A 27952-nucleotide genomic window follows, 5' to 3' on the forward strand; every position below is an offset into this window, starting at 1 on the left:
ATAAATTGGCAAAACAAGCGGTCATTATGATTCAGTGATTCAAATATTCTTTATGTCATTAACCAAATCACACAGGTCAACAAACAACAACAGCAAAAACAAAAGCGCACATTACAATAAACTATCATTTAACAGATCACCGACGCTATTATTTTTACGTGTCTGGCTGTTTGAAGCCGGCTCTGTTTGCGCGATCCACATTCATGTCTATACTTAAGAAATCAAGTTGTTTTTCGTTCTAAATGTGCAAAAAAATGAAACTATACTTATCACGTTTATTCGATATATTTATCTCGCAATTCTCGATCTATGTTTTATCACACAATAGTCGAAAATGCGAAGAAAGAAATTAACGCCAGCACTTGTAGTGCAGTTTTTTTTTCGGAGACAATGAACAAGAGATGTATAATATTCATGTATACACTATCATTTAACAATAAACCGCACACTTCGTCGAATTGCGAATGTATGTATTTATAAATGGTGATAAAGCCGACAAACACATTGCCACAAATGGAGTACAATACATTTGGGCGAAAGAGAGAATTATGTGATGAAAGAGAATCGACGAAATGAATGAACGCATAGTGTTGGGCACAGCACAGCATAGCAGACACGCCGTGAGTAAGTGCAAAATGCTGAAGAAATGGAAAAGAAATGAGAAAGAAGAAAAGAGGTCTTTCTTCTTATAAAAGTGGTACATCGTTGTGAGTGCAGAAGCACATCAGCCACCACAAGACCAAAATCATTCGAAATGGCTCGTTAGTCGTATTTTAAAATCAGTGGTATACAGACGTGTGTGTTTTGCACAGTAAAGAATCGAGTACGCATGCGCGCGTGCTTCGCAACCAATTCTAAATTCACGATCACTGTAAGACGAAACAAAAAAATAATAATAATTCGAATCTGAAAGCCCATAAACTTGCATACCAATCATCAGAAAAACAATCGATTTACCAATTGAAAAAAACGAGACGAAACAAAAAACAACACCAAAAAAACGAACGACGAAATTCCATTTGATTCTTTCACTTCTTGCATATTTATTGGCTCGTTGCTTTGCCGTTTTTAAAACACGAAATCAAAAAATTCTCTTTCTACTTTCGGTCTGAAGCGTGCGCATCGCAAACAAAACATTTTACATTCGATTTATGTTGTGTGAGTGTATGTGTATGTGTTTATTTAATGTGCCGTAGCATACGAAAATTCTTTGATCCGATCACTAAAACTACAATCAATTGAGTGCAAATGAATTCTATAAATCCATTTATGGCAATGTGATATACTTGAGCGAAAAAAAAATACAAACAATTTCATAAATAAGTTTGAACAAGAAAAAAAAACGTCAGACGAAAGAAGAAAAACGGTAGTGGAAAAGTGCTTGCGTGCCACAGTCGATTTCGAGTGAATTAACGGCGTAAAGGCAATTGATCAACGAAACGGTTCTCACTTGCATGTTAATTTCTACACAATTTTGACATTTCTCTATATGAAACAAATTGAATGCCCGTTAAATTACCAAAGCGAAAGCTAAACAAACAATTCAATTGAATCGAAATTGAAGTCAGTCCTTTTTTTTCGATTATCGACTGCTTGTGTTTAAAGATCATCGGGAGAAATTTTATTTTCAGAAAGGTATGTGGTTTTGTTATAAATATATATATATATGATCTCAATGCATTCAAACGCAAAAGTATCGTCAGAAGTATCATTGCGATTGCAATCAAATCGGAAGACCGCACAACGCGCGACCGGCATTGTGCAATTTGAAGGTTTTCCGTCTCTCCATTCTTTTGCCAGCGATTACGGTTCTAGATGTCGTGCAATTTCTTCTCTATAAATAAACTCTTTTAGATTTCGCGATGCACTTTTTTTTAAAACGCCTTAATTGTATCGAGTCGACGGAGAGAAACAGATTTCTACTTGATGTGATTGTTGTTCGAGTTGTTTGCACTTTATTCATTCGGTTGAGTTTTGGTATGACAGTTAAAAGTAACAATAAACTTCATTTAATACGCACCAAAAACTTCTCTTTTATGTCAGCTGTCAGTTGAGTGCGCGTCGCTTATGTTGTTTTAAGCACAAACAGAGAAATAATCTACGTATTTGACACTGAAAAATACGATATAATTGACAAGAGAATAGAACAATCAAAATTGCTGAAGCAATTTTTTTCACATTGAAATTTGTCATATACAGAGAAGAATTCACATGGTTGTCGATTGAGTGGGTTTTTACTTAAAATAGAATTACTTTATTTTCAAATGAAAACCAAAAATGAATAAAAATTGTTCAACGAAATAAATCGCATCCATGAATATACACCGAAATGCAAAGCTTTTTAATTGGTCGCACTTTCTCATCCATGCTCATTTCGCCCATATATTTCTCAAAAATGATATCATGCGTGCATTCGGTTTTCTCTTTCGTCTGAGACCAGCGAAACATTTAACTTCTTGCGTTTTACGAAAAAATAATACCTTTTCACGCACTGGTGTAAATGGGCTCCTCGTTTGGCCATGAATCATTGATTCCACTGATGTCGCATGTTCTAAAAACAAAAATCATTTTACCGTTTCCTTTGTTTGTTTGAATTTAAATCCCATATTCCGGAAATCATTTGCGCACCTTTTCTGTCAAGTAATAAATTCAATCAATTGTGCTCTCATTGATTGTACAACGCAAATGTTGCTATCGCATGAGGAAGTGAAATGTGTGTGATTCATATTGAGTAAACTTTCTTGAATGCGTGTGCGACATTCTTAGTCTCTGGCCATTGGTTCTTTCTACTTCAGCTGGTATGATCGCAAGAAAATAACACACAAGCAACAACGACAGTGGCAGTATCAACACCATTTTTTCTTTCTGTACACGTGTGTGTATAATTACATACAAAGAACACAACAAGATGCTGGACAAAACCAAACCGACCGCTTTTACTCAATTCTGTCGTGTATGACTGTTCTGTCGGTCAGCTATTGCACATTGTACAGTGAAACCGATAAACAGCTCGCCCATAAATTACTCGCTTGCACTCAAAACAAGTGCCAGTATGTGATTTCCGAAATTGATACAGTAAGCCAATGTACGGTCCCAAAAGAGTGGCGAACGCATGTATTTCGTTGCGATCGTCGTCATCATAATCGATATTCCATATAAACTATACCATTTAAATGCAGAAAAAAGGCATAATAACAAACCAGTTCTTGATGCAACAAAAAAAAAAATGAGAATGTCGAGCGTGCGCACGATGCGATCGTTCCTTTTTCTTCGTTTTCTGTTTGAGACTCACCGACAATACATCGAATTCCAATATGACGCAAAGCGAAAACTAGGAAGTTGAAATCGAAGTCATCGATCTTGCGGCGTTCCGTTCGTTCACTGTTGCTGATGCAGCAGTAAAATGTAGGTCTAGGTTTTCGCGTCGATTGTGTGTGTGTGTGTGTGCATGTGAATCGACGATAGAATAGAGAGACAAATTCCAAATGACCCACTGATATCGTTCGAGAGCATAGAAAGAACCACTTACAACTGCTTTGTGTGTGCATCACATCTTCGAATGTCGTGCTTTTGATGTCGTTTGTCCAACAACAAATGCACATTATAATTTTGACGTGTAATTTAAGCATTTTTCAAATACTCTTTAATTAAGGTGGAGATTTGCGTAAATGAAGATGGCAATAAATGCACACGCCTTGATGCTTAAACTCGAATATCTTTTCCATCGTCGTCGTTTCTATGGTCTTCCGAACAATTTTAATTTGTAATAATATGTATGTCTGCGTGTGTTCGATATAATGTGCGTTTTCTCTGTTTCCAATGCACTTTCAGACCAGTTTAACGAGCAGCGAGAAATAAAAATCATTTTTTTTCTGAATTGTTTTGCTCAAGCATGATCTCATCTGAATAGCAGCCACACAGTGTACACACACAAATATATGCGAAAAGTGGAAGAGCTGTAGCACAAGAAAAGTTTACCGAGCAGATGAAATCAAATATATTTCAAGCATTATAATTATATTTATTAAAATTTAGAAACTTTTTTTTTCGATGCAAACAAGCAAGGAAATGAATCGATCGGAATTTGAGTAAAATCACCAAATAAATCGCGGTCATGCTTGTTCAAACTGAATCACTGATGAGTGAATTTATGCGTAACGTCTGTATATTCACTCTCAAAGTCAAAGGCATTTTCCACGGCAACCGCTTTCATATCTTCTTCTTATTCATGTGGATGGATAAAATTTCCATTTTTATGATCTCAACATACATAGATAGCTGAGACCGAAAAAAGGCCCAATAATTGAATTCGACAAATGAACCATTATGTTATTCAACGTGTGAAAACATAACAAGCGTAGTTAATGAACTTAAACATTGAACACGAAAATTGAAAGATTTGAAATGGTTCGATAAGTTTGCCAGCACTTTCATTTAGCTATTGATGAGAAGAAAACGGCCCTATTTGTGTCACTATTGGTACAAATCAAATAATGACCAACAGTTTATGAATGCCTAATTTACAAGCGAGAAATTGTAAGCCTTCAAAAGAAGATGAAGATTAATTTCACCCAAGAATCACGCGCGCGCGATAATTTTTTTTTGCTTCTGACCCCGAAAACACGTGTACATCTTTGAATACAAATGAAGAGGAAAATCCTCGTTTTTCGTTTGAATTTTATCATCTTTATAATTATTCATCGGCGCGCGACTGTCGTACAATGGCCATTTTTATCACATTTGATCTTTGTCAACAACAACAATAAACATTTACTCATATTGTTCAACATTGCGTGTTAATGTGTGATTTCTTAGAATATAGAAATCGGGCGTAAAATTTAGGTTGTGTCTGAATGGAGAGGAAACAAAAAATATTTCATTCGAAATTCAAATTCATTTTGGAATGTTATCTATCTGTTTTCACTCTTTTTCATTTTTTTTCTTCTTTTTTTCATTGTAATGAATAAAAAATAAATATTTTGCATACTCAACAAAAGACATATAGAAATCAAAAGACAAAAAAATGAGAAAAATCATTGAAAACTCGTGCTCTATCGTGCCACAATCAAATGCCATGATAGCAATGTTTCCGCATAAGATTGATCAATTTCAATTTTTTTTTATGTGAAAAAGAAAAGTTATTTTTACTAATGCCAAATGAAAAAAAAAACTGAATGGTTCATCTAACTTCCTTGTGTGATGTGAACTTGAAAAGATGAAAATGAGAAGAAATTAAGCGGTAAGCAGAAAAAAACTTTTGATTTGTCTTACGATAGCATGCCAACTTTCCGAAACGAAAAAAAAGATGATGTTTTTGTGAAAAAAAAAAAATAGAAATTGATTGTAGATTCTTCAGCCTACGGTTTTATGGCGTTCGTTCAATGCTCAGAGCGTGTAATATGATCGAGAGAAATGGGTCAAGTTGATGCACATTCATAATTCTGATATTTTGTTGTTTTTCTTTCATTCTCAACACTTTCATCAAAATGTTGTTGTTTTTGTGTGCGTGGATTTCTTTATCATACATTTTTTTGAGTGATTCGTGATGAGCTTTGTTTTGTTGTTATTGTTGCTACTGCTACTGACGGCTGATGCGTTGTCGATTTCGTTTTTCATTCATACATCATCGCACTCAAAACGCCGCCATTTTTCATTTGTTTCTGTTATTCACTCTTGAGTGTTAATGCATTCACGCCAATTCAACTGCTCGACTCAAGCGTAACAATACGTATAAATCCATTAGACTTTTCACCATAATCATCTATCTATTTGCACATCATGCACATCTCTTGCATCTTTACAGGCGTATGATTTTCATTTTCATTACCATTAATTTCTTGTATGCGAGCGCACTGATGCTAGCTTGTGAACACCGTACACACACACACACTCCACCAAATAACAATGCCAGAAATAAACTAATGATAACAATAATTTTCATTTCCGACCAGACAAAAGAATTAAGTGAAACTGTTGAGTGTGTTGCAATACTCGACAATCACACCATTTCACTTCAATTCCCAACCGTGTTATGCAGTGTCTACAGTTGATTAGAATCATTTGAAACGATCACGTTTGATCAATCAAATAATTATATTGGATTTGTCGGTTCAAGCGTTTTGTTGTATTTAAGACGAAAGTACGAATTTACCTTGAAATTCCCACGTCTTGTTCTAAGCGGTAAATAACACGATTCATCATATTGTTTCAATTCATTTTTTTTCACCAACAACCAAATTCCATACCAAGGAAATGAAGAAATCTTCCCGATCGATTTACCGCTTTTTTCGCGAGATAGACGAAGAGGAAGAGAATAAGAGAGAGAGAGAGAGAGAGAGAGAGGAGAAATTCATCTCGGAAATAAACACAACAAAAAATATTGTTGCTTTCTATGTTGAATAGCAAACATATCTGAATCATATGTGAGTCAAGGAAAAATATGACGAACATGAGATATACATTGATGAGCATCATTAAGTGTTAGATTTGTAAAATACTATTTTTATGTACATCGAATGTGCCTACTCTGCACATACATCATTCTCGCTCATCGCTCGGAATTCCGTTGTTTGTTTTCTCTTTTTTTTTTGCTCCCTTGTTTTTTCCGCATTGGCTGAATTCAGATGGAAAAATGCCGGTATCATTAATTGAACACGAATATGATTTCCCAATTGCTGCAACTGTTGAACTTGAAATGCACACAAAACACTTTGATACAACTTAATCAAAAAAATATGAATAAAATTTTGCTAATTAACATTTCAATTGGATGTGAAAGATGAATTGCTAACTCACATCCGACAGAAATGCTTCCGAAAAAAATATATGAAAAGATCATCTCTCCGATATACGACGTGACTTTATATTACAATTTAAGAATAATGCTGGAGAAAATAAGATTCTTTCGATGCAAAACGGCCGATAAAATGCACAGAAAAATGCATTAACTTTCTACCGCATGTGAGAACTGAGCCAAAGTGCGAATGGAAAGATGAGTTTTTGTGATTATTTGTTGGTGTTAAAAAGTAAAACGCTTAATTATATGCCTATTTAATTCAACGTATGTTCTTATACCGATTTTGCTCGTGGCTATAAAGACAAGTGGTCTATTGCACGCAAGTTTAAACACAGAACAGGTACTAAGAATACGTCCAATTGCCCACACATTCTCTGTGTGTTCGTGTCTTGACATTTAAACGACAGCGACGACTTCACTTATGTGCTTATGATTGTCTTCCGAAAAAGAACCGTTAGAAAACTTTCCTCTCTATTCTTCGCATTGAATAAATTAGTCAATCCATTTATATTATAATAAACAAATGCCGATAAGCTCTGGACTGCACACGCGAGATGAAAGTGATCGGTTTTTTAGTCGATTGACGACCACATTTTAATCTCATTCATTGAGCCACTTGTGCTAATTCCCAATCTTACTTCGAGACTTATGCCAGTTCACAGTCACAGAAAATATTGAGATTTATCGGTTTTACCTGACTATTTTCTGTCATTAAATTCGATTTCAAACTGTTTGATTTAAATTATTCATTATGATGAATAGAAAGTGCGGTTCCATTCATAATAATTCAATCATTTTTTACATTCTTTCGAATTGGAATATTAGTTTGAATTAATTTACATCACCTTGGTTTTATATGTGTCGATCTCATAATGCTTTAAGAATTGGCTTTTGACTTGTGCTACTCTATGCTAATCGCATAAGATTCCTAGTAAAACTAAATTTCTAAATAAGAAGTCAATTCGCATCCGCACACATAATTGTCCATAACCGATACACACAGTGTGTACAATAGACACTCCTCTTTTCTTCTGTTATTATTCCCACAGACAGTCGCTTCGATTTCAATGAGAAAATGGAAACAATTTCATTTGCACAGTTAATTCAGGTTGATGTCGTCACTGGCTCAAACGAATATACAGAATAACGATTCAGAACACACAGAGAAATTATTGTCATATATTTGCGGCATCATCGCATCGAGATGCAGACGTGATTACATAGACATCAGTACACAAACGATCATAATAATTGTCTAATTGATATTGACACACTGCCCGATTTACTAAAATGATCACTTGCAGCAATCATTTCTCCGATTTCTGCTTGTTTTCTCTTCCCGCGCTCGCTCAATTTCATATTTCACATCGCAGCACTTTGATTTTATTTGAATAGCCTCGTTGACGATGACAACGATCCGTATTCACAATTCGTGTTTCTATCCGGTCATTGCTCAGCTTGTTCAGCTATGACTTTTAAAACGAGTTGAAATCAAGATGCTATGCAAAGTGAATTTTTTAATTTTCTGTTTTCATTTCGTGATGCAGTGTGTCTTCGTTCTGTCAATTTAAAAAGAGAGAGAGAAACGAATTGTCAGAGAAACCATTGACCCACAGGCAAGTTATCACAACAACAACAAAACAGAGGAAAAACGATGGTCAAAAGAAGACTGCATGCTGATTTGAATCTTGCGGCTGTTATTGTCGCTTTCGTTTATTGTGTACTATATTTTTGAAAATTTTCTTTGTACAAAAGAAAACAAGTTTTTTTTCTCGCTCGACAGTGACAAAAATCGTTTTCATTTTCGTCATGAATTTACTTGTCACTAAAATTCACATTGTTGTTGGTAATTAAAGAGGAAGGTAAACAGTGTTTATTAAACACTAACTAGAGCTCAATACAAACAGAAAATAATGAAAGTTCTTTTCGGGAGAGTGAAAAAAACGTCATCAAATTTAAATACACTCTTTTGTGGATTTTTTCCCGTTTGGTTGGCTTTCAGTGTGCGTTTTTAGACAGAAAAAAAAACACACACACTTGAATCACTTAATTTGAATTTGACGGTTACCTTTGTTTACTTTCGTTAATCGTTTCGGTCGCTTTTGAAACGATGTGCGTTCTGTGTTCCCTTTAATAAATCATTAAGATGACGACAACAAGAAGAGTCGACACCGTTACATTTTTTTTCATCTAAATATACAAATAATGGTCGTGCTTTTTATTCTTTGCGTGCTGTATGCATGAATTTTGTCAACAATCACTGCCATTCATTGCAAACACGAAAAAAATGTCTTTAACATTTAGCTTCATTTGATTGATGAGCCCAATGAGTCTTTCAGCCTTCAATCACATTTTTTGTTGCTTTCGCTTTTCACCAATCTTATTTGCGATCTTTGAAATGGTTTTGTTGCCAAATCATTTTTTTTTACAGAAATGATTGCTTTGCGATAGAGTTCAAGATGTCGCACACGATTTTTTTTGCATGTTCAATATTTTTCATTTGTCCAGGTGAAATGACAGTGAAATTTCACGAAATTGATGATTTTAGCACATTTTTCCTTTTTTCAAAAAAATCGATTAACATCGACAATGACGGTGCACGTGCTAATTGGACGGACTTGGTCTTTGACGGACCACACGCACACGCATACATCAAATTGGATTTTCGCTTCAGTTTTTATTTGTATAAGTAAATAGAAAAGAGCTCACAAGTCTAAAAAAAATCGTGCTTTTAATTTGTCCATAACATTCGTAACTCTCATACTCATTTCGCATTCTTAATCATTTAAAGGCGGCTCTGAATTTCGTGGACAAATATGCGTTATGGGCAAGCACTTAAACGCTGTTTTAAATTGGGCGCTTAGTTTTAATCGATGTTTTATTTTCACTTTTAAAATTATTTTTCGCAATATATTGGAGAAATAGAATAAATTTGATGGCGTGATTACTTTAGGCTTAATGGAAGAGTCGATTAAAATGAAGTGCACGAGAAATTATTCGGAAGCTAGAAATGAAAATCGTGATGCTTTTCCCGATTTTCATGATATTTTCACTTTAATTTGAATGTGATTTTATGCTTTCATTCCAATTGTTGACAAAATATTCTCAACGAAACTCATCTTCACATAAAAAGTGAAAATTACACGATCGCACCTCGATCGAGATCTTTCTGTGACGGGCGTGTAATTTTTCTGGAATAATTCGATTTAAATTCCATCGAAATGTATGTATAATTGATGGTCAAACGACAATCAAATTGATTGATACACATGCTGTGCAATCGGATCAGTGTTTGTATAGCAATTTTGTTGTTCATGCGTGTGAAACACCCAACGAAGTTCAATCGAAATTTCCATTTTCAATGCAAACAAGCAAAGAGAAAAAAAATGTAAATTATATTAATAAAATTGATCATTTTTATCGTGCGCGAAAATACAACAACCGTAAATTGTTGTTTTGTGTGTTAAAATATCAAACGAAAGTGAATCATCCGAGATAATTTGTCGAAAACCAAAACGAAATACGAATTTCAAAAGTACACAAATTTTTTTGTGTTGTATACGAAAAACTTTCCAAAATTCTGTATATTTATCTCTAAGACGCTCACACGCTCGTTATTATGATTTTATTATTATATTCAACTGTGGTTTTCGCCGTCTTTTTTCGGCAATCTCTTTTCGGATTCTGTTGCACGCATCAATGAATATACCGCATAAAGACAGGCAGCGCAGATACAGTGTACACAATGCCAACACGAAAGAAGAAACGAGCAAACAGCAACAACATGGTATATGCAAATATTGGGAGAGATAACGAACGGGCGACCGGTAATATCGTCAGCAAACACGAATGCGAACGAAGAAGAGAGCCATACAATGCTTCTTTTCATTCTTTTCGTTTGCATTTTGTGTAAAAGTGTATCACTGTACCACAAGACACAAACAAAAGTGAGAATAAGTCTTGGGCGAGAAATGGTAATAAATCAGATTTTTTTTCTATCTCTCTCGAAGTGGTCAGTTCACTCTCATACCATTCACTGGCATTAAACTATTTTGCTGGTTTATTGTGCAAATCATTCATTGGTAAATTGGGTGGATGCCCGTGGCGCCTCGTATTTAACTGCGAGAATCATAAAAGAGAACATCATTGGGGAAAAAAACAACATGAACATTGATCTTTTTAAAGCACACACAGGTATACACATGTTACAAATTGTTCGAACAGAAGGCGCATTGTCGGTAACAATATTATTATGGTAGCAATAAAAATGTAAAAATAATTTTGTTTCGCTATTTTGTTAAGCCATTCTAATGAGAAACAAATGAAGCACCGCGCACACTCATGTTCAATTGCATGAATAACCATTTTACGTGACGTGATGGTGTTTGAATCAAGTTCAAATTGAAAGAAAGCAAAAAAACAAACAAGCAATGTTTGAACGAAAAACAAAGATTCGCCACATGTTACGATGGAATGAATCATTTGATTGAAATGAAAAAGTTACCAATTTGGATTTTCGTTGCATGTTTACGATGCGTGATGTTAAGGTATTTGTATTTCTATCAAACAAATGGCGGGTACGGCTGTGTATTATTTATTTGAATCAATCTTCTCGAGAACATAAAACGTGCATTCGATATGGTGCGTACACTTTTGACAAGAATACATAACACCTCTAACAGTTTATGGAATTACGACAAAAACTCACACATTTGAACGATTACAGTTTGATGAAAAATCGTACTTGTGTTTATGATTCTCTTGTAAACCTAACCGCATTTTTCGCAGATCAACACTACATTTGTTCGAAGACACTGGCAAGAACTTTTAATTCAACTTAAAGCAACCATTAATGCGGTATTTATGGTGAAAAATTGTTGTCTCATGATTTTCTACACGCCTTCTCATAAATTTTCAACCGATAAATCTCAAACGATTTTCTATTTCAAGTGTGAAAATGACTTCTTCTCACTTAACGTCATTGTTTGAGGAAAAACGTGTAAACCCATCTGATAATAAAATAATAAAAGTAGCTGTGTTTTCAAAGAACATTCGGGTTATAAATAATTCAGGAATTTTGAACGTCGACAAGAAAATACACAGACATTAAGATTCGTGCATATCGTGGACCAATCAACGACCAGCGATGATGAAATGTGACCTCAATATCATCAACGGCGAATTTTTGTACATGCAAATTTTTGTCTCTTTTTGAGATTTTCTGCTCGTTTTTTTCTTCTTCAATTGACATTTATTTATATATGCATGCGTACAGAATGACGACACGTATTGCTTGCAGCTATCAAATCTGCATATTCTGCATGACGGTATTCGATGTCTGAACAACTCAACACAGTTATGTTGAAATTAAATAATATCAACGAACTTTTAACGGTCACACATATAAGAATACGAGTATGAAGTAGAACACGAAAAAAATGTCAATTTTATACATTTTTAAATCTATGGAGAAGAGATTCGCGAATAATTTGACACTAAACCGGTACCTGTTATCTGAATCCAGAAGTTAGATTAACCTATTTTGATGTAATCAAAATCAAATTTCGGGTGCAATCTACCGAGACAAAAAGCTAGAAAAAGAATGGTCATTCTGTTGAATTTAGTTATTATCTTTCAATCTGCTAATGTTAAATTGAAAGAATCACTTAAATGCCAAGCGAAAGGCAGACTTTTTCTTTCTTATTTAATAAGCAGACACAGTCACTTGCTTCACATCTCACATTTTTTATTGAAGTTTTTTTTTTTAAATACAAAAGTCACATTTCTTTTCGAACTTACAAAAGATGTATTACAAAAATGAATCGATTTCAAATTGTATTCAAATTTTCTTTTCGGAAAAGCCATTCAGATGCCAACGTATTCAAAGTAGGCTAGAATATCTTAATTATTATTATTTTCATGTTCACATTGAATGATGTGAATGAGTGTCAACACATTTCAATGAAATTAGAATCATTTAGAAATTGCATTCAGTTAAGATGTCAAGTGATCAAAAGTATGCCTTTATATATTTAATTCATGACTCATCATCTTCATTTTTCAAATCATTTGATCGGTTTAATAAAATATGTTAGCATATACAACGGTAATTTCAATATTCACAATCTTTAGTACGCGTTTATATCAATGAATTACAGGTGGTGATCACTTTTTTTCACGTGTAAATGATAGCTTTGATTCTACAGATTTGCCTCATCACATAAACAATGATTGAAGTCTCAATTATTGAAATATGTACGCAAAGAATTTCGATGTTGATGAATTATCATAATTGTATGGTGTGTTTGATTGATTCGTTTCTAAGCCCACTGAAATTGCTGTGCGTACAATTATTTCCGATTTTCTAACACCTTGAAATAATAATTGTGTATGTTATGCTAAGAGAAAGAGCAAGCACTTGTACAAATCGATTGTGAAAATTATACATACACTCCGTGTAGTAAAACAACAATTAAATTCAATTAGAGCAATTGAAATTGTGGAACAATAAGGTACACCATCGTCGAGATAATCTCCATTCCGCATTTCATATTGAAATCATTAATTTGAATGTCAATTGGAGCAAGCGTTCTTTTTAGTTTGTAATTTGACAGATTTGCTGATTTTTGTGTGTAGTCACAATGTACGTACCAAAATGATTTTGAATTTATCATTTATTTCATTGTGTCTTGGCGCGTATTGACGATGTCGATTTCAAACTGGTTAATTAGGTCAAAATGATTTAGTTTGTACACATCGCCATACGTGAAAGTTTGCAATGAAGCAAACACATTCTTCTAGCCAGTTAATTTCAAATGATTGCTTACATTGTTCACAAATTAAGTTATGACAGCTGAGCAATCTGAGTTTGACAGATTCATTCATACTTTGCTACTATTATTCCATCGTTGAAAATCATGTTTATTGCTCTTTTTTTGTAACAAAACGTTTTTTTTTAGCTAATGTTTTCATTTGCAGTTGCATTGAATGATCAAAATATTTGTCTCAATTTATCATCTCTTTACAACGAGAATGGCACTTGGCGCATGCACAATGTAGCCGAACAGCATCGGTACGCTGATCGTGTTTGCATACAAAAGAAAAACATAATGCAGTCACAAATAGAATGAATTGCAATTAAAGTGATTTATTGTATTGGTAATTGACACTTCAATTTGTTTCTGTCATTTGCTCTGATGAAAGTTTTAATATTTTTTTTTTTAAAGAAAGAAAGAAGAAAAAGGGTCATTGACAAACAAAAGAGTTTTGCTCAATTGTATTTGCTTGAGAAGCGTTGAAATGCAATTGAATTGTTTTCGGGGTGTACGTACGTGTGCCAGTGTATCAAAACAAATTTGTCAAATGGGTTTGCGATGGTGCCGTGTACTTACCTTTTATTTTGACCCAAATGCATTGTAATGAAGAAAAAAAAATGCCACAGGGAAATGCGACATCAGGCTCATTGAAACTAGTTTCATCTCAGATTTGCTCTGTGCTTTAATAAATAATTCTACTGACATGAATATACAGATTCAATCACGTACGTGTTTTAATCGATTTTTATTGTTGTTATGCGTCGAACAGAGTGAACAGCCTCAACAATTATCTATTTCTCTTAATTGAAGATGAGCAAAGTGAACGCAATTATATCTATGAAATGCGTACATTTGCCTTATGTGCAATGGCCGTGGCTCGTGTGTCGTCGAACCGGCGAATGTAAAATAAGTAGAAAATAACACGATACAAATATATAGAGAAGATGCACATTGATGACCCAAATTTCGTCTATTTCATTGATTCTTTTCGACTCACTTGATTCGTATTCATAAAAACGATTATAGATTCTTTTGTTGGGCGTCTTCGATTTCTATTCACAAGTGATCTTCACCACTTGCCATTTTTCACCTTAAAAACATATTTACATTAGTTAGAATAAGGTTGACTCATCGTCATCGCGTATACATCTTTTACTCTCGTAGAACATTTCCGCAGTGAAATTCTACGTACTGATTTCCAACTTTTGAATTGGTCGTCCGTCGTTTGAAAAAAAAAATAAAGAGTCTTACGGGAGTAAGACGAACTTTTCCGCACGGTGGTAGTTGCGTATTTTATTAAGAAAGTTCAAAATAATATTTTTTCGATTTTTCAAGCCTTTCAAGCGGCGTAAAGTTCGAGACCAAAAAATATGTTTCAACTTTGGCAACAAAATATTCTTTAATTTAATAGCAGAAGTACCCGAGAAAAGATTTTTCACACTTTCATGATGAAACCATTTGTACGACATTTGAAAGTATTCTATTTTCTAACAAAATACTATAAAAATATATCTGACGTTAATTTTGCCATAAAAATTATTTTTGAAACACTTTTCATAACTAAAGTCACAAAAAATTTGGATTTTTGTATGGGAGCCATGTCTGTATACTACCTTAATGGCGTTAAACTTTGCGCAGGTTATTTTTTTTACAAATAACATTCGGAGGGTTTGGAGAAATTTCAACTAAAATTAAGAGTACCTCCCATACAAAATATTCGTTTTTGAGCCAATTGAAAATTTTGTATGGGAGGTACCCCTAATTTTAATTGAAATCTCTTCAAATTTTCAGAATGTTATACTTTTGTGTAAAAAATAGTCTGTGCAAAGTTTCACGTCATTAAGGTAGCATACAGGCATGGCTCCCATACTAAAATTCAATTTTTTTGTGGTTTTTCAAGGAAACTGTATTAAAAATTGATTGTATCTCAAAACTAACGTCGGATTCGGTTTTTTCGTGACAAAAAACCCCCCAATACATATTTTTGAGTGTTTAAGTCTACATTAAGTATGACTTTTGGACGAAAATTGGACTCTTTTTCATAGGTATCACTCCAGGCATGGAATTTTTTTCCATCAACCAAAGTCGCTCAAAATCTGATGATTTCTATTCATGGGGACCCCCAATCATCTCGTGAAGTCAGATTTCAAATAACTTTTCTGGGTGGTGAGAAAATCGATGGACAAATTTTGCGTACGGCGGACAACGGACGACGTACGATGTACGACGTGGAACAGACCCACAACAACCATGCTCAAAACGGCCTGATTCGGGTTCTCTGACCTCAGAAACGTCCAGAAAACATGTTTTTGAGGTTTCGTAAATTTTGACCTATTGCAATACTTTCCCCTTTCACACTAGGTGTGTGCGGAAATGTAAAACGTGTATATTGATACTATTAAAGTCTCTTTCTATTCGTTCTTTCTCATAGCTCGTTTGTTGTTAGATCATCGAAATATAATAGTCGCTTTTTTAATGGTCTTTTCTCATTTAATGATGACTTTTTATGTTTGTAAGTGAATGTAATGCTTATTTTTTCCTGTTTTTTCATTTCAATAAAGACAGGAAGACATCGATTGGAATAAAGAGCACCGCACCGAAGTGAACGAAAGCATAGCAAGCGCCATAGCATTATCATCGGCCACATTCGATACAAATCGATCCAAAATTAAGCAACTGGATTCCTCAAGCATACACTGTGGCCTCAAAATGCGCAGAAAAAAAGGCCGTTCAACGTATTCATTTCAAATGATGATACCAATTGAAGCGACCACCATACTATACTGGGCATCAATAGTTTCAATCACATTTTTTGCATACTGTTCGTGCGATGATGCAGCATTTAACACTAAACTAAGTACAATCAGTGGCCATGTCGAATCAGCAACACCGGCTATGCAGCCGAACATTTTTACAAATCATTCAATAACTAGAAAGAAAATCTCAAATCATCAAATTCATAGCAATCAAACGGCATCGTCACAACGCAGTTTTCAATCAATAATCAAACCATCTGGCAACGAACTGTGGGACGGTATTATAAATGATTGTTTATACAAGCCATCGTTTTCATGCTTTCAAAAGAATATTTATACATATTTGGACAATACCTTGAAATTGTCGGATGTGAATGTGACCGATCGAATTCTGTTCAAGAAAATCGACATCGATCCCAATTTATTGGCACAATTACAAAACAACACCGAAGAGGAACGTGACAATGAAATTTCGGAAGAAGAAACTCGTGAATTCAAATCAGGTTTGTTCAAATGGCAACGTGTGAAAGTCATGTTGTTTTATTCCATTTCGTTTTATAGAATCACCAATCGAAGAAGTGACCGATGCGCTGTATGGAAAATGGAGAAATTTTATGATGACACATAATCTGGAATTGAAAATGCCCGAAGTGCTATTCGATGGTGCAACATTTCGTATAACTCCACGTGCATTCGATGGTGACGGTGCACTCGTTAAATTTGAAATGATTCCAAAAGCTTTAGAAGAAAGAGAATCAGATGTTGGCCGACTTTTTGGTCTTAAGAAACATATTAGTAAGTTTTTAAAAAGTAAGTGCACAGAATCCCGTTCCAAAATCGTCCTGGTAATTGGCCCTTTGTCATGCTCCTGCAAGCACTCATAATTGAACAATGCACATGCACAAGCACAATGGCCGTTAAATAATCATAAATTTAAACAAATGAATAAAATTCGTATGTTACCTTATTTGTTTAGAAAAATTCCTCAAAAACAAAATACTATTATCATTTTTGGCCATCGTATTGGTCATCAAACTCATCAAGATAAAAATATTCTGGATTTTACCGTTGATTGTTGGTGTGACGGCAGCGAAAAAACTTCTCTTGAAATTCGTTTTGTTCCTGTTCCCGGCACTTTCACATCTATTCAAATTGTGCTCATACTATCACAAGAACTATCATGACACGAAATACCATCACCATCATCATCAAATCAATCATTTGCATACGGTTTGTATATTCGCCTTTTTTTGACTCGCAACAAAAAAAAGTGAAGTAAATTGTGATTAATCGATGAAATTGACGTAACATTTGACATACAGGTTGTACCAGCATGGTACAAAGACTTACATGAACGTCCACCACCACATCAACATCGGCCAGAAATTATTTACACTGCGCCGCCAAGAGGTCATCCAGTTGAATACATTCATAGTCTTCCAGCTCCACCGCCACCACACCAGCATTATCCAAGCGATTGGGAACATTCCGGACCCGGGCTTGGCTCAGAGTAATTACTCATTTAGAAATTGTATATTTATCTTTTGTTAATGCATGCCATACTCAACAGGTACATATCTGATATACATCGGAATATAAATGTGAATCCACACTCGAAATCGGAAACATTCAAACCAAAATTAGAAGACGATGAGACTATCAACAGTTGGGGCCTTGAGCAAGCTGTAAAACCGGTCGAAAGCACTTTAGATACATATCCAGCCAATCCGCAATCCAGGTGAAATCCGCTTGTATAAACAGACTGACGGCGTATAAATTTAAGCCAAAAGCCAAGAATTGCTTATCATCAATTCTTTTGTAACATTTTAAAGAAGCTTTTATTAACTATTTTTTCGATTTTTTTGACAAAATATTTAGTTTAAGCCCATTCCCGCCGCCCAGATCGACGATAGAAACATCAATCGGTCGGGCACCATTTGTAGATGATTCAGTAGGATCGCAATCGAAAATATACAGCACATATGAACCAACTAGTCAAGTCAAATATTCACCCGACAAATATTTAATAGCCGAAAAGATCCAAAACGCAATACATCAACAGCCAGCTTATGCTCAGGTATGCAATTTGAATTTCATTAGAAAAAATATGAACTTTTTACTTTTTTTACATTTTTGAAACAATTATTTAATTGAAATTGATCGTTGACAATCTTTTTATTTATGTCATTTGGTGGTAATTACTTTGATTCGATTCAAGGTTATTTCAAATGTTTGCAGCGCGTTAATGTATCGTCAAGGTTAAAAAGAGATGATTTTAACTTTTACTGGGAAATTTTGCGATCGTAATATCCAAATTGGATAATGTTAATTGATAGCTCCCAATTGTTCACGTTGTTTATTTTTGAATGGATGTGCAATTTTGTAGTGAAAAAACATCAATCGTTGATGATTCAATACTTATGGAATTAGCATAGATTATAATGATTCGCTATTATTTAACGTCGTAAATAGCATCGATTTTTGCGTCCGTAGACTAAAAAAACCAGTTTCCAATTCGATTCCTATTATTTATAGTCAAGACAATATAGTAATAAAGATTTTTAACTCTTTTCCGTCTAATTTTAGAGTATGATAGCAATTGATCCATTTTATGGTCCGATCGTCGCTCGAATTGATAGCATATTGAATCAATACAGTACATACGTGAGTGAACATTGCAAAGAATGGCTCGTGTGTAATATGTACAAGAGCCCAGCCCAGTTTAGTCCGCACAGTAATTTCTTGTCGGCTGAATTGAGCAGGTTTGTAGTGATGCTATTTTGATTCAATCGAAATTTTAATGCAACTCATTCAAACTTTTTTCTTTCTATCTATCACTCTTTCAGAGATTCATCGGAATTACAAAAACCGGCCACACTGAATGCAGCTGTACTCACATTCTACAAATACGTAAAAGCTGCGAGAGATGGACAAGATCAAAAGAGTTGCTTATCGCTAAACCCAAAGTGTACAATGTAACAAGCATATGTGCACATTTGAATTGTGGAATTTGATTCAAAAACCCTAAGTTTAATTCAAGCCTAATTTATTTATTTATTTTGTTGCATAATTTTAAAAAAAACTGAGAATCTAAATATTAGTGCATGTGTAGATAGCTGTTCTTTTTTGCGATTAGAGAGAATGAAAGGAATTAATATAATATATTAAGAATGTGTGCTTGAATCGTTATAATTAATTAAGGGTAAATGGATTTTTTGACCAAAGCAAATTAAAAAAAAATTATCTTTTTAAAGCATAGCCAAATGCTAATAAACAAAACTTAGGCCACACATCCACAAGAATACAGTAATAATTTATTCAAAGCATCGACTCTGATCACATTTTGCTTGCAAATAGTCGCAAATACATGAACAAACAAACAAAAAATTAGTACAGTATGTTTGCATAAGATTATTTAGATGACACCTGACATTTGCCTTTGTGAAGGTAACATTTGTATAAATAAAATGATAAATAAAATAATGATAATTATAACAAATAATAAAAAATAAATGAAAGCGAAGATTTTTCATTTTATACCAGAATCACAAATATAATTAATGTTGGTTTTGATAAAATCAGGGATTGTTACTCTGATGAGGGGGAATGCTGAGGAGGCTTTTTTATTACAAAAATATCTTTTTGTGATGTTTCTTCTCTGCGCTCTCCTCCCCCTCGCCATTCCTTCTCCCCAGAGGAACCATCCTTGGATAAAATATGGGCTTCTGAAAATGTAATTAATTGCATATGAGTTTCGGGCAAGTTTGATTCATTTTTCATCATAACTATAGATGATGCGTTAGCAAAAACCGTTTTCATTTGATTATCGCCGAAAACCTGCTTAGAATTTAAACTCGTCTGATATTCTAGTTTTAAAAAAAACTCTCGCTTGTATAGGTCATGACATTCTATCTGTGATTCATAGAATTCTCCAAATTGAAAACTCAGACTAACATTTGCATCAAAAGTAAATAAAAACGCAACAATTCAAAATGGGAAATAAATTAATTTTGATTTTAATAAATAGATTTTTCGATTCATACAAATAAATTAAATAAATAAATATTAAATATATTTGTTGAGTTGATCAGCATCTGGAACGCTACAATTATTGGTTAACAGACTTAATGCCTTATAAATGAGCTGGATAGGCAATGTCGTGTGCAGCCAAATGTGCGTCAAGATGAGCATGTGGTCCCAAATGGTCAATGTGAGCATGTGGTCCCAAATGGTCAATGTGAGCATGTGGTCCCAAATGGTCGATGTGAGCATGTGGAACTGGATGAACATCTAAATGTTCCAAGTGATGGTGATGAGGAACATCCAAATGATGGTCCAAATGGTGATCATAGTGGTGATGGTGTGGATAATGTACAACTTCATAGTTGATAACCTGCATCACACACGAAAGAAGTGTCATTCTCAGCTTTTAAATGGATAGATTTTTAAAATTTTACCTTTGGTTTGGCTAATTTGAAGACAACAACAGCGGTTGAAACGACCAAAGAGATGAGTCCGAGTGTGAGTGCTTTCCAGGCTTTCAATGCGATAAGAGCGAAGGCCAATGGAAGCAAAACGGTTGTTTTGAATTTCAAACCGAGCAAAAATGGGATCAAAACTTTCTTAACGAGACCTCGACCTAAGTTATAAGAATAATGATAAATGAATAAAAATGCTGTAAATTGTATGAAATTTATTGAAAAAGTACCTTCATTTGGGTTTCCTTCTTCCAATGGAATGTTCAAACTGTCTGGGATCATGTGGTTCAATGTTGACACCATGAATGATGGCACATTTTCATTGATGACTGCCTTTGGATAACGGATATTGAGGTAATGTGTTGACAAAAATTGATCAACTTTGCTGACCAAATTGACTTCATTGCTGCGTGCACCTTCTTCTTGTGTTTCTGGCTCATCAGCAACGCTAACCGAATCATTTTTCAAGATGCTCAAATCGTTGGTGATGTGAATTTCACGTTTTTCAATCACTTTGTTGAACCATTCCAATGCTTTTGGTTGAATGCAATCCGTATTCAAATTCACCAAACATGTTGAGTAAATATCGTTGAATGTATCCAACAATGTATCTTGACCGCGTGAACTGTGCACCAAACACAAAACAACGACGCTCAATTGAATGAAATTTGTAACCTTCATATTGAATGCAAGTGATAAAACGAAACAAAACCGAAATCACTTGAACACTTGAAATTTAATTGAAGCCACTATTCTATTCGAGTGTTAAGCAACGACTGTCATAAAATCCATTCAATTCATTTGTTTTTATATCAACCACTTTAATTGGACGAAGTAATTTTCGATTATGGTTTTCGAATTTTAATTTTGTCTAGTCGATGACACCCAGCCGATGCGACCGTAAACATACCTTTAATAGAGTAGGAGAAGTCTGGTGCGTGCGAGCACAAAAATGGTTTATGCTTCTTGTTTACACAAGTGCGTTCAATTTCATTGAGTAAGACGCAGTTTGTAAGACACAAACCGGATGGAAAGAAAGAAAAATTGGGTTGGAACGTGATTTGATTTTATTATCGACGGATGATACAAATGTTTAGCTCAATTCTACTCCTTGTTTGCGTGAAAGTCATTAAAATATTTTTTTTCTCGTCTAATTTAGCATTTTAATGCATTTTTTTCTGCATTAGACCATTGTACTTGGTTTTACATGATCGTCGTTCATTGATGAATTTTGAAATTATTTACTAAAAACAAATTCGTGACCATAGAATCATAAATTTTTAGTCATTTAAAGTGAAATTATTTTAATATTCCAACTGAATTTACAATTAGTCGATTTTTATCAATGAAAGTAGTTAACGATCTTTTGTAACCAAATTTTTCCATGGATAATGTAAGTGGCCACATTTTTTTGGTAACTTCATCACAAAATTGCAAACAAATTCAATAGTTGAACCACTTTTGTAATATCATCGTACTTTCAGTTTCATTGAGATGATCGCTGAGATTATTGCACTGAAATGAAGAATTCTCAATGAAACAGCATAATAATAGGAGAATTAAAAACATAACATTGTTGCTATACAATCCTCTATTGTTATCCAATTATATAGAATGGTTAATAAAAATGTACGTGCCTGGGAAATATCCTCATCATTTTCACAGCATGAGTGTAGATAGACTTGATGTTTATAGATGAATCAATAGTTTCTACAGCAGATTATTGAACTATGATTTGAGTTAAATTATTTTGCACAGTTTGAGAATATTACTTGTATGATAACATCGTTGTACCATTGAAACTGAAAAATTGTGTTTCAGCTTGAGCATGAAGAACATTATATTTTTTTATAAAATATAATAATCAGATGCTGGTAAAACAAAGGGAAACATCATTTCTGATAATTATGAGCATTTTTGATAATTACTATTCGTAGTGTGAAAACCTACTAGTGCTTTCTGATAGGTTTTAATAGCAAACACTCTGGAGGGCACATGCTTTTTCAGTGGAAGTTGTTTTGGGTTCAATTTGATTTGATTTTTTTTTTGCTGTCATTTTTAGACGAAAATATTTCCAAATCTTGGAATATTTTGCATGTTTGATAATAAACTTTAATCAAAGTAAATTCCAAAGCGTGCAAATGACATTTTCTTTCGTTATCGATTCGATAATATAGAATTGTAAACAACTTTAAGTGATTTTTTTCAATTAAAAAAGCGATTTGCTGAATAACCCAAATCCAAACATAAAAACGGAAAGTTTGTATACAGATCATACCATTCAAATAATTATTTAAAAAAAATCGACAAATAAAAAAGAAATATTTGAAAAAAATCAACAAATTTGTTTAATTAAAAAAGGTGCAAATGCAGATTATTTAAGTTAAGATAGTCGGAGAATATTTCTAGTACTATGTGTCTGTTTCATTCTGTCATCGATTTATTCCATTAGTAACAAGGGAAGTCCAAATATAAACTTTGGTGACGAATATTTTATGAAAGAATTTGTTCCATTAACACATTTCGGTTGAGAATGTGTAAAATGTAGGATATAGTTTCTCTAATATCCAACTGATTTATATTATATGCAACAAGTGATGTATATGTGTCTATTTCTGTTTGAACTGCAAAAAGTTTCATTTTCACTCGAATTTGAATGTTGTTAAAAAATAATGAATGTGCGTCACAAAAATTGATTTCACATAACACGAAGAATTCAAATGTTTTTTTTTTTTAAATGAAAATTCATATAATGAAGATATCGCAACTTACTTTGTATGTTATCCATCAAAACTAACGGAAATGCGAACGGATTTCTAAGTGCACAAGTGGAAAGAATGCGACCAATAACAAATATTCTCACATAATCGATTAATTTGAACATTCGTTTCATGTACATTTCGCGCACCCAGTGAAAATGGTAAACTGGGTACTATAGCAAAAATTTGACATAAATCGAACAATAAAAAAACATTTAAATGCTGCATTAGCTGGGTCGATAATCGACAACGTGAGACCAATTCTAAAAACTCACCAAAAATTATACACGCGACTAAATTATTTAGTTATTGACATGAGCATACAATGTCGTGGTATTGTTTTACGCAGTTTTTTTTATCGTGGTAATATGTTACTCAAAATGCAAAACCAATTTGGTGTCCGGCGTGTCGTTGTTCCGTTTCTTTTCTTCAGCTTATGTCTATGCGTCTTGGCAATTCTCAATTTTCTTTTTTTTATTGTGTTACCTGGTAAAAGTATGAATACTTGTATATGCTTTGGCCGTACAACTGAGGTGTTGCTTATGTTTTTAACAATTGGTTTGTTTTGCACTTTATTTGGTTCGAAATATTGTGACGTATGTCAGTTTGATAAAGCTTACGCCCCACACTTTATTGTCTTAATTGAATAGCTAATTAATCGTATAAAAGCCGGAGCACGATAATCAATTAACATCAGAGCCTAGTTTACTTCTGGCAAAGCCACATCGCAACCAGTGAAATTCACTTCAATTCTTTTTTTTATCAAAATGATTTCCCGATCAGTTATCCTTGCTTCAGCTATATTCGCTGTTTTGGCCTGCAGTGCATTCGCTAGTCCGGTGAGCTTTGTTGACCTTTTTTGTAAAATTGAAAAAATTGACAAGAATTTTGAATAATTTGGATTTTTTCTATCGTTTTAATTTCCAATAGAGAGTTGGAGAGGCCCGTTCAACTTCAGACATTTTAGACGCACTCACAAACTACGTTCAACGCAACGATGTTTCATTGGATTTGCCAGTTGCCGATAGCAAAATCACCATTTCAGCACGTAACTTGGAAAATGATGAAGTTGACTTCAAAGTTAAATTCAACAATGCTCCAGTTGAATCGCGTAAATCGAAATTGAAGAAGGTCGCCATTCCAATTTTGACTTTCATCCTTTTGAAAGTCATCACACTTGTTCCATTGGGTCTTGGCATCTTGGGAATTAAGGCATTCAACGCACTTCAATTATCATTCTTCTCATTTGTCATCTCGGTCGGTTTGGCTGTTTTCCAACTCTGCAGAAAGGTAAGGCATTTTAGAGCTTCCATTTGATATGAAAAACAATTTTTAATTTCAAATACATTTGAATTGATCAATTTTCTGTTTTTTATCAGCTCTCTGACCAACATCCAACCACCATCGCTGCTCCAGATGTTTACACCCGCAACTTTGCTCAAGAAGTAAACGAACCAGCCCAAGATATTGCGTACAATGCCTACTTGTAAATTATGAACGTGCTTAAATGTTAAGCATCGATTTGAAACCCCAACAAGAAAATTAAACACATAATTTATTGTATTTATTTTAATTTATTGAAACGAGGGCAGAATAAAGAGAACAATTGCATCAAAAGCATGAAATGAACCGAATGATTTTTTTCATTTTTTTAATATTTAGTCATTTTTTCTGATTTTGTATTGATCAAATACAATATGCTCGAAAAATCTTATTAATCAAGAATTAAAGGAATTTCTGTGCAAAAAATGCATAAAATTTGATACTTTTTGTTTCTTTTACACTTAAAAATCTGTTAAAATAAATAACAAGAGACGTTTGGATGCAAGTATTTTTCTTTTGTTTTCAATGAAAGTTGCAGAGGATTTTCTCTCATTTAATAAACCAAATGATCCAAACTAAATTGTATGCATATTTTGGTACGATATAGATTCTATTAGTATCAACAACGAGGCTCTCAAGCTCGACTTGTGTTATTGATACTTCAGCCACATATTCTGCGAAAGTGACTCGCGCAATGTTTTTGTCTGAAAAAGCCTTTATTTATGTTGAATCCTAGCAATGTTTTTAACAGATGAAATCAGTGCCCATTTCTACTACAGACATCATTGAGTTTTGAAATCGTTTCCAAAAAATCCGGCACTCAATTTATAATTAAAAAAATGGGACTTCAATAAATTGATTAAAATTCATCATGAGTAGCATCTTGGTAGAAATTAGAAATCAAAATGAAAATCGAAATGAAAGTGAAACACTTTCTATGTATACGTCGCAAGTACTGGTCTCATTTAAATGCCACGTGAGTTGGGACAGTTATTCGTTGGTGTCATACGTGCTTGCAACTAAAACGACACAATTAACGGAAATAAATTCTATCATAAAATTGAATTATCGTGATTTAAATTTAAATAGTCAACGTCTGTAATGAATTCAACCTGTCATTTGCATTTTGGAAAATTGCCAACTTCTCTTTATGTCTTCAGGTACTAAAGCAACACTGTTAACAAGCAATAAAGTATATTTTTGTATTGATGATTTTTGAACAATTGAATTGCTTCCCCATAAAAATTTGAAATTATGTTGACCACCTATCTATGGTCCAAACGAAATTAAGCTGCAATTTTTTTTTGATTCAAATATCAAAGTTTTTCCGGTTTTTCGAAAAAACAGAAAGTATAAAAAAGATTATTGGAAGGTACATTTGCGTAGGAAAGTTTGTGCACAGTTTTATCGGAAAATGAATGATTGATATTTTTGTTATGACAAAATAAGGCAGATTGTTGTTGTTTAATTTTTCACGCTTTATTTGTAATAATTTATGATTTGATAAATAAATAATTTCATTTGAATAAGTTACATAATTCTTTGCTTCGTATCTCTTATTGCTAAGAAATAAATAGAATTGTTTTTTTTCTTTCTTCTTTCTTTAAAATGTACAATGCATTTTTTATACAAACAAATAAATTAAGCGGAAACATTCAACTTAGATGGTTGAGTATGAGGATGGTTTTGAAGTGGCTGTGGCTGATGATGAGCTACCACTGTTGGCAACGGCTGAGCTGCCCGAGTAGTAGGCACTGTAGGCCAAGTTTTGTGCTGATGGGTCCCAGATGCGTGCATACGGACCGCCGCTGGTGGCACTTGGTTCCCAGCTATTTGGGTCGTATGACGACGGTGCAGCGGTGGATGTGTCAACTGGTGCGGCCGGTGCAGCTGGTTTCTTGAACAAATTATAAGCGATGAATCCAACAACCAAAGACAAGGCCAATTTTGAGATGATCAATGCTTTCACAGCTTTTATTCCGATGATGCCAACAAACAATGGAAGAATGGCTTTCAATTTCAATTTCAAAAGCAAAAGTGCTGGCAACAAAAGTTTCTTCTTCAAATCGTCATCTTTGTGTTTACGAGCTGTGAATAATTTTTTGATAGATTAATAATAGATTTGTTTGGCTTAAATTGATTATCATTCAAAACGAAAAATTCGTTCACACAAATATTATTCATTTTTGATTTTACACATACGCTGGATTTTTTTTTTTGTTATTAGTTTTAGTTGATTTGAAAGAAACAACAACAAAACCAAATATTTGCGCGAAACGAATTTGAAATAAATCACACTAGATTTTTAAATTTGTTTTGCTGTACCTTCGGTGGCTGCTTCTTCGGATACTTTCACATCGAAGCCACGATCGGCACGGAAAGTGATTTCCGATTTACGGAAAAATGTTTCGGGCAATTCAAAATGGAGTTCGTTGGTTTTCAAGTATTTTGCAACACGATCGAAGATTTGTTCGTCAACTGATGATGCCATTGAACGAGCTGATCTGTCTTCAACACCCAAAATTGTATTCAAATAAGTCAACACATTACTTTTCATACAACCCATGTCGTAGCAATTGTTTAGAATTGTTGAGACCAATTCATTTCCACTGTTGATTTGAGCACGTCCGCTATACACTGAATTATCCACAACGCCGGCAATAGCGCTTTGCACAATGCACAACAAAGCAGCAATTTTACAGATATTCGATACACTTTTATTCATCATTTTGAACGAAAAAAATGAGTTTTTCTTTTCTTTTCCAATTGATTCAAAAAAACAAATAAAAAATAACTAAACAGTTCGATGTGTACGGTATTCCGATCCGATGCGATCAGTTGACTGAATAACAAATGAATGATATCGTCAGTTGAAAAGACAATTTATTTTATACTACTGCTCCCAGACAATCGACCAACCAATTGTGTCACATGCCAGTACTCAACGCACTTACCGTTCCACACATGACCACACATTCATTTGTTGTTGCAATTGTATTCTTTTGCTTGATATTCCCTCTACGTT

General features: G+C 33.9%; 4 protein-coding genes across 6 annotated transcripts; 2 read left to right on the forward strand and 2 right to left on the reverse strand.

Moving 5' to 3' along the window:
- Nucleotides 1–708: 708 nt before the first annotated feature.
- Nucleotides 709–20355, forward strand: LOC116337090. Of its 3 annotated transcripts, none has more exons than XM_031761403.1 (9): nucleotides 709–1635; nucleotides 16173–16870; nucleotides 16929–17177; nucleotides 17344–17597; nucleotides 17690–17877; nucleotides 17938–18105; nucleotides 18246–18444; nucleotides 18954–19129; nucleotides 19214–20355. In XM_031761403.1, the coding sequence occupies exons 2-9, from the start codon at nucleotides 16321–16323 to the stop codon at nucleotides 19344–19346; spliced, it is 1917 nt and encodes a 638-aa protein (XP_031617263.1). In that variant the 5' UTR covers nucleotides 709–1635; nucleotides 16173–16320; the 3' UTR covers nucleotides 19347–20355. The 3 variants fall into 3 exon arrangements, with proteins under 3 accessions (XP_031617263.1, XP_031617265.1, XP_031617264.1); XM_031761405.1 differs by having other exon boundaries at nucleotides 16929–17162; XM_031761404.1 differs by having other exon boundaries at nucleotides 16177–16870.
- Nucleotides 20354–21633, reverse strand: LOC116337091. Its single transcript, XM_031761406.1, has 3 exons — nucleotides 21076–21633; nucleotides 20825–21006; nucleotides 20354–20760 (listed from the first exon to the last, which is right to left on the reverse strand). The coding sequence occupies exons 1-3, from the start codon at nucleotides 21524–21526 to the stop codon at nucleotides 20500–20502; spliced, it is 894 nt and encodes a 297-aa protein (XP_031617266.1). The 5' UTR covers nucleotides 21527–21633; the 3' UTR covers nucleotides 20354–20499.
- A 2654-nt stretch (nucleotides 21634–24287) lies between these two features.
- Nucleotides 24288–25233, forward strand: LOC116337025. The gene is made up of 3 exons (XM_031761303.1): nucleotides 24288–24443; nucleotides 24535–24894; nucleotides 24984–25233. Exons 1-3 carry the CDS (start codon nucleotides 24372–24374, stop codon nucleotides 25092–25094), a joined length of 543 nt encoding a protein of 180 aa, XP_031617163.1. The 5' UTR covers nucleotides 24288–24371; the 3' UTR covers nucleotides 25095–25233.
- A 1185-nt stretch (nucleotides 25234–26418) lies between these two features.
- Nucleotides 26419–27792, reverse strand: LOC116336995. Its single transcript, XM_031761264.1, has 2 exons — nucleotides 27253–27792; nucleotides 26419–27015 (listed from the first exon to the last, which is right to left on the reverse strand). Exons 1-2 carry the CDS (start codon nucleotides 27653–27655, stop codon nucleotides 26588–26590), a joined length of 831 nt encoding a protein of 276 aa, XP_031617124.1. The 5' UTR covers nucleotides 27656–27792; the 3' UTR covers nucleotides 26419–26587.
- Between the last annotated feature and the right edge of the window lie 160 nt (nucleotides 27793–27952).

This window comes from Contarinia nasturtii, unplaced genomic scaffold (genome assembly GCF_009176525.2).
Source record: "Contarinia nasturtii isolate CC-2019 unplaced genomic scaffold, AAFC_CNas_1.1 Cnas_scaffold_220, whole genome shotgun sequence".
In the NCBI taxonomy this organism is placed as follows: Eukaryota; Metazoa; Arthropoda; class Insecta; order Diptera; family Cecidomyiidae; genus Contarinia; species Contarinia nasturtii.

Coding starts and splice junctions, on each gene's coding strand:
- LOC116337090 (XM_031761403.1), top strand. CDS start 16,321: ATGCGCAGAAAAAAAGGCCGTTCAACGTATTCATTTCAAATGATGATA. Junction 18,106..18,245: donor CCAGCCAATCCGCAATCCAG/GTGAAATCCGCT, acceptor CAAAATATTTAG/TTTAAGCCCATTCCCGCCGC. Junction 19,130..19,213: donor TTGTCGGCTGAATTGAGCAG/GTTTGTAGTGAT, acceptor TCACTCTTTCAG/AGATTCATCGGAATTACAAA.
- LOC116337091 (XM_031761406.1), bottom strand. CDS start 21,526: ATGAAGGTTACAAATTTCATTCAATTGAGCGTCGTTGTTTTGTGTTTG. Junction 21,007..21,075: donor AGAAGGAAACCCAAATGAAG/GTACTTTTTCAA, acceptor CTTATAACTTAG/GTCGAGGTCTCGTTAAGAAA. Junction 20,761..20,824: donor TCAAATTAGCCAAACCAAAG/GTAAAATTTTAA, acceptor TGTGTGATGCAG/GTTATCAACTATGAAGTTGT.
- LOC116337025 (XM_031761303.1), top strand. CDS start 24,372: ATGATTTCCCGATCAGTTATCCTTGCTTCAGCTATATTCGCTGTTTTG. Junction 24,444..24,534: donor GCAGTGCATTCGCTAGTCCG/GTGAGCTTTGTT, acceptor AATTTCCAATAG/AGAGTTGGAGAGGCCCGTTC. Junction 24,895..24,983: donor TTTTCCAACTCTGCAGAAAG/GTAAGGCATTTT, acceptor GTTTTTTATCAG/CTCTCTGACCAACATCCAAC.
- LOC116336995 (XM_031761264.1), bottom strand. CDS start 27,655: ATGATGAATAAAAGTGTATCGAATATCTGTAAAATTGCTGCTTTGTTG. Junction 27,016..27,252: donor CGAAGAAGCAGCCACCGAAG/GTACAGCAAAAC, acceptor AATTATTCACAG/CTCGTAAACACAAAGATGAC.